Source organism: Triplophysa dalaica, chromosome 15, assembly GCF_015846415.1.
Source record: "Triplophysa dalaica isolate WHDGS20190420 chromosome 15, ASM1584641v1, whole genome shotgun sequence".
In the NCBI taxonomy this organism is placed as follows: Eukaryota; Metazoa; Chordata; class Actinopteri; order Cypriniformes; family Nemacheilidae; genus Triplophysa; species Triplophysa dalaica.
In genome coordinates, this window is record NC_079556.1 from 2,969,095 (window position 1) to 2,976,216 (window position 7,122).

Below are 7,122 nucleotides of genomic sequence, written 5' to 3' on the forward strand. Positions count from 1 at the left end.
TCAATAAAAAGAAATTAAAATATATGTAATGAAAAATGCAATCTTTACAGGCATTTTAAAATTTGAGTGGATTTTTTTTAATTTAACGAAATTAATTTTGATTGTCTATGTGCTCAAGGTTGACCGACTTTTAAGAAACATTAGTCATGCTAAAAATAATTAGCAATTATTAATAATGCATTTTCTTTTTATAGTGTAGTTAGTAATGAATTAAAGTAACCAAACCCCTAACCTAATTATGTGCAATATTAAAAGTATTGCTTTAGTAAGCACCATCAAAAATACATTTTTATTAAGGGTTAACTGTGCAGCTTGACCACAGGACAGGTCTGTATGAAATAAATCTTTGAAGGTTGTCATCTAAGCAATGCCCATATTTTCTTAAACCAGTCACCAAAAGGTAAACACACTGATGTATCTTTCATATTCGTCTTTTCACTTCAGCTAAATAGATCCTAAATAAACCAGTTTAAATTCAGTTCCCGCCCGGAGAAGGAATGGGAGCTCTGCTCCTAATGTGTAACACGATCTCTCCAAACAAGCCGGCACCAGATTGAAAGAGAAATTCTGTAAGGGTTGGATTACAGGACAGAGCTATAATAATCTGATTAGGAGGGGGTGCAAACATGCGAGCGTGCGGCTGTGGAGAGCTAAGGAAACTGTTTCCCTGACTAATGCCAAACAAATCCAGAGAGGGAAATGTTGCTGTGATCTGCGATGACAGAGGATAATCCCGACCTGGAGAGATGCTTGGAATGTTAGTGTCACGAAGTTTGAAATGAAAATTGCACAGGGCCAAGAAATGCTTAATCATACTCTGGGCTTGATCTGAAAAATATAACGGCCAAATTCAAACCGTGGCATGAACAATTGAAAGTTGGCCTGATAAACAAAAAAAGTAATCTTTACCCTATATTTATTTTTAAGTTAACAATAACTCAATAACTGTAAAATATTACTGTGAATTACTAAAAAAATAAAATAAAAACAATTTACGATAACGGTCCGACGTATTACCCAAAGAATTCCGTCAACCTGCTGTTTTGTCAGCACAATATAGACAGCATCACGTTTTTTCAAAAATCTCACATGTTTGTGTGCATGAAATAAACAAGCATGCCAATAACACGTATGCAAAAAACCTTGAAACCATCATCATATTTACAACCCATTCCTTTCCATCTACAGCAGAACTTTTACCAACTTTAAACTCACACGTGCACTTAACCACAACATAACACAAACCAATTATCCGAAATCTGTTTTAGCCGTCTGCCAGACTATTTTAAGCCGAACATAAGTGCCTAAACAAACTCAGCGTCCCCTCGCCTGTCACTATCTCGCCTGTCTTTAAGCCCTCCAGACTTTCACCTTAGCCGGCCCGTGTTGTGCCTTCAACTTCTCTTCTTTCCCCTTCGTCCGTGCTCTCTTCTGCAGCCAGGGCCTGCCTTTGGAGGCGCTGTCCAGGCTGCGTAGCACCATGCTGAAAAACCTCCTCATGGAGCACTGTGGTTGACGGAATGGAGGAGCCGAGCAGCCCAGGCTCCGGGGAGCTGCCTGCTGCCACTGGGGTTTACTCTCTCTGTCTTTCTCTTAAGGTGCCTGACTGTCTGTCTGTGTGACTGACTGCGAGTGTGTAAGTCCAACAGAGGGGTGGGGTGTTTTGGGGCACGTGGGATAGGGAAGGGTGGTGGTTGAGATTGGGCGCTCTCTCCCAAATGCATTCCCCTCAGGAACAGCAGAGGTGCCGGAGTAAGATAGGAGGTATCTGATGACAATAGACAGACAGGCCAGTGACACATCACTGATAGAGCGAGTCCATCTCAAGGCTCTTGCACGTGTTTGACGTCACTCTCACTGATATACGACGCAAAGCAGTAGGAAATCAAACCACTTATGTTATCAAACAAAGACGTATGCCAAAGTAGCAGAGAGACAGGGTGCACTTTACATAAACATCGCCTTATAAATACAGCGAGCATTCATCTAGACTGTAAAGAAACTACATTTTCAGAAGAATAAGTGATCAGACAAAGCTTCAAATTGATGGATTTTTTGCCTGTTCATTTGTCTACCAGCTACATAAACAGACAAATTGTGCAAATATACCTCGAAGCATTGTGGGTAATCGTAAGTACAGGAACACTAGGGAGTATTTTACATTTGTAAAATCTAAAGTTGTAATTGTTAATATAAGTTAATGCACAATAAACTGACATGAAAAGTTGTATTGTTATTATCGTACATTGACATAGATAAATAAATGCGGAAAAGTTATATTGCGCATTGTAAGTTCATATAAGCTAATGCATTTCTGAATGTTAACAATGGCCAATGATAAATATGAACAATGGAATTAGTGAAAATGTTCAATCAAAATCTAAATTAATTAATAAAAACAATATTGAAAACAGTGTACGTTTCTTCTGAAGTGTACCGCCGCTTCTCCTGTGCACTATGTACCTAGCGAGTCAAACTTTCCAAAGATGGAATTGCTTTATCAACAATAAATCTCAGGACACAAGCCGGCCAAACAAGTAGTCCTAACAAACAGAGCTCTGGCTGGGTACCCATTTCACTGTATAGCTGCCCAGTTTCCACTGTAAAAGCTCTTATTGCTTCCTTAAGTTTCATAACAACCGCTTGAACCCCAACCCCCCCAAAAAATGCAAACAATTCTGAGACCAAACTGTGTCAAACCACGCTGTCGAATAGCGAAAGTTAGAAGCATTAGCTAAAAAAGAACACATTGGATGAATCCTTTGATGCAGATGGTGTTCGTGCCTTCCCCCAAAGCATTGTGGGATTGTTGACACTTTAAATGCTCACCTGATTTACTGTACAGGGCTGTCAATAGGGTGTCCATAGCAACGAAAGCATCCACAGAAACATGCCTGTTCCCTCACTACATTCCCAGTCCAAGATGTACATAAGTTGAGAGCAGTTAACAAAAGTAAACAGCATGATCAATCTTCTACATTTAATGGCCCTGACGGTTTTGTCTTCTCATGGCTGACACCTAAACCTATCAAGCTCGAAAATGTTTGGATTTCAGGTTTAATGGAATGAAACAGCAAGTTAGATGAATCTTCAACGGTAAGCAGGGAAAACATTATTAATTACAACAAAGCATTTTCACAACTCCAAGACTCCAAAGAATGTCTGTACCTACTCTACCAAGTGTCCTGAAAGGGGTGTTATTCAGAATCAATGCAGTCATTAGTCACAGCGTTATTTCTATTTTCACATAAGAAAAGCATTGGTTGGGATCTTTAGGCTGTGATTTTGGAGCGGAGAAATGTAACTGATTTAAGGTCAATAAATAGTGAGACAAATTGTTAGCATAAAAGTTAAAAATGTACATAATTCTAAGAAATAAAAGTAAAAAAAGAATATAAAAAGACATCGCAACAAACATCACATACCTGAATATTACATTAAACTCACATTAAGCATTATAAAATATCATAATGTTGTTTTGATTTGTATTGCAAAATGTGACCCTTTTGTTCAGTTTCTGGTTTTGACAGCGTTACATCAGACATATCAAAGGTTCACCGTACTACCGGATATGTAAACAAATGGCCTCATAAAAACAATCAAAGTAGTCAAAAATTTAAAGGTGGACAAGTGCCTAGCAGACCTGGAGATTCGGCAATACTTTGAGCACACAAATTCACTAATGAGACCCTGGGGATAACACGGGGACACCGGTGAGGAATCTAATAACTACGGAACAGAACGGATCAGCTGTCTTTTACAGCTGTGTGGGATGCATTTAAGATCCTCATGACCTGCCAACACTCTGTGTTTTCAGTGCAGATGAAGTCGTAATCTCACAACCAAAATCCTGCCTGCCACATTCAAAAAGCCAAGATCAGACACTCAAACTGTGCAACAACCATCTATAACCGAACATTGACAAGAAGGGACTGAGGGTTGATCTGGCTGTTTTAATATTTGCAGTCCCAGAGTAGAATATAGCAGACATACACTGTGGGTGGCAATGGCAAAGAAGTTAGATATAAGTTTATGAATAATAAAAATGATTAGTTTTGCCTTACAGAAGAAACTTGACGCTTAATGTATAAGCAGTAGGCTGTTTCATTGAAAATTCTTCTTTATCTCCACATAAAGACTGAGATTTCTCTTTATCATATTTAAGGAGGGAATTTCTCTTCCATTTAGCTGTAGGCTTGGCAGTCATCAGAGATTGAAATATTCATTATGTAAACATAAACCATAGCTACAAAACAGAAAACAGGTCTGTTTGTGTGGTTGTTTGGCAGTCAATTTTGAAGCAATTTTCACAAACCTCTCAAAAGTATTTTTAATATGTCTAGTTGTGAGGTTAATATAAATCAGATCCCCACATGTCAAGCAATAATTCTGAAGGCTACAGAAGAGAAAAACAGTCAATACAGTAAGGAAATTACACTGCGACGGCGCCTGTCTAATACAACCAATAATATTCACTTCAAGGGAGTGTGTAGTCCATCAGTCTGTTCAAAACATGACTGCCATTGCAGAGGTGAAAGTTTAATGTCAATGCAGCGAATGCTTCCTTCGTTCACCTTTGAACTTTGACCTCTGATCTAGCACCCTCTGTGGTCTTGTCTAATGTTTCTTAATGAGGCATGCTCTCTTGAACACCGTAATTGAAGGTTTCTAAAACTTGTATTAAGAGAGATTCAGAGAGAAAAAGTGATCCAGGATTTGGGGTGTGATGGATCTAGAAACACAGAACTATTCAGGAATTCTGACAACTGACCCAACCTCTCCACAGCTCACCGCACGGCGCCTTAAAATATCCCCGGAAGGGTAATGTTTCAATCACGGTCCCAAACCCTGTTACTCTTATAGGGGAAACAATTGTAATATGGGAAAACAATACAATAAACATCACAAGATGAGACACACACAGAATGTAAACTATATAAAATGTAAAAAATATGAATTAAAAGTCACTAAAATTGTAAAAAATTAAATAATAAAATAATTTCACTTTTCTATAGAAAGTTGGGTCAAGAAAATAAAATAAACAGTGCAATAACTGAGCTAGGTAATTGCTTCAAACTACAATAATAGTTATATTATAATAATAATAATAATAAATGAATGTTAGCCTTAAAATGTAGGCAATACATTGTAATTTGTGGAAATTACAAAGAAATTGACCTTTTCTCAGAAACCTTATTTTTGTTTATTATTTTGAACAATGTTTGTTCCCTTTTCCTCTTATTTTCCTCACTTTTTATTTGGTATTTTGTTTGATACCAAATCACATTTATAAACTTTAGAAGTGTATCTTAGGAGTGCAAAACTGGGTAAATGGGTAAATTGTAAATGGGTCGATATCCTGCACGTCATTTTCCTTGTATATGTTAGAGGATACAAACTGTATCATGTAACTAAATCTGAAAATCACATCCATTTGCTGTGTTTCTATTACATACACATTATGACAGTCACCGATCATCTAAACTTCAAAATAAACCCAGAACTCCATTGGAGAATATTAAACAAACCGAACATGAATTTAATTTGCATTTTTTATATTCAATAACAACCTATGATTGACACTTCGCATTCCTTCATGGTAGTAAACGTAAGCAAATATAAGATGAGGTGTAGAGAGAAATGTGAGCTGTCAATCATGTGTTAATAACGCAGTGAGCTGTCAATCATGTCTCAGTTAACAGCTCTGAGTCTGAGGAGAGAAACAAACTTACCGGCATCATGATTGTGGAATGGTGAAATCCAACAGGAAGATGTTTAACTCCCTGTGTCCCAAAGGGAAAGGACCAAACAATAATATTTTTAATTGTATAATTCGAGCCCTGTTCCCGTTGTGAGTGATGTTCCAGCTGAAGTGGGTCATTTACGTCAGAGCGGAGTTGATTCGGTGTTTTTCTGCCGGTTTTAAGCGGTCCTCATAGCGAATCCAGAATCCCACTACTGCGAAGGCTGAGCTCATGAATATTTAGTACCTCGTGGTGACGTTGCTTGGTTACGTCGCTTGAAGGCCCTGTCATGCTGCGTAATTAATATTCATGAGCGAGGCCTTCAGCGCAGTAGGATTCGTAAATTCGCTTCTATTTCACGTCGGGACTGAGAATCTGCATTGCACCGACTCGCGGTGAAGTAATAAACCACCACCGACAGACAGTTCACAGGCACACGATAAAATTACACGATGTCAACGACAGATATGTGTAGTGTATTAGATACTTCAAACAAATAACTGTCGTATTTATTTTTATAAACGTAAGTGGTGCGCCATAGACTCATAAAGTCTAGTGGCCTACATTTATTACTACTTACGAATTACATATTCTATAGTGTGATTATATAACTGTACAAATAAATCTCTCCAAAAAGTATTTAATCACTTATTACTTTCTATATCATATGAACCTTGATTAGTTAAAGGATGGATATGAAATTGCTCTTATAAATGTTTCAAATAAATAATATAAAACTACATAGAGTACAATAATATTACATACATTATTGACCGACCAAAGCATTACAAATGTGAGAATTATACATTAAAGCACGAATTTTAGGTTAGACTGGCTTTATGATGTCAATTCCACTATTGCACACACATATATTACACACAGTATTTTGTTTAATTACTGCAGAGGTAACTGTAATAAAATTACAGAAAATTTTGAATAATCCCTTACTTTACTTTTTCAAGAGAAAAGTAATAAATTACGGTAACAATTTACTTAGTAACTAGTTTCACCCAACACGGCAACCAACCATACATTGTCTTTAGACAATTTCCTAGTACAATATTCTTTGACGTACATGGGAGTATCATGGTATTTGTAATAAAACCGTGGTATGGTAATATAAAAGGTAGTAGCTTTCCTGTTGCTCAGTGGTAAGAGCATGGCATCATCAACGCCAAGGTCCCAGGGATTGTATATACTCAAAAATATTTGTATAGTTTCATGCAATTTAAGGCACTTTGGATAAAAGCGTCTGCTAAAAGCATTCATGTAAATGTAATCATTGTACTGCATAATACCATAGTTAATTATTTTTAGACCACCATAGTCCCATACAATTTTCAAATTAGTGTAACGCAAACAACCACAACAAAGTAAA

General features: G+C 37.2%; 1 protein-coding gene across 4 annotated transcripts in view; it reads right to left on the bottom strand.

The window, feature by feature from the left end:
- The window catches only part of ppp1r13ba (protein phosphatase 1, regulatory subunit 13Ba), a 28,088-nt gene extending 22,143 nt beyond the window's left edge, over positions 1-5,945 (bottom strand). For 3 of the 4 annotated variants that reach the window (XM_056767580.1, XM_056767582.1, XM_056767579.1), the window contains exon 1: positions 1,372-1,621. In XM_056767580.1, coding sequence (XP_056623558.1) covers positions 1,372-1,500 — 129 coding nt within the window. In that variant the 5' untranslated portion in view covers positions 1,501-1,621. Of the gene's footprint in view, positions 1-1,371; positions 1,622-5,732 lie in introns of those variants that run through there. The other variant, XM_056767581.1, reaches the window with a different exon arrangement.
- Positions 5,946-7,122: the final 1,177 nt, after the last annotated feature.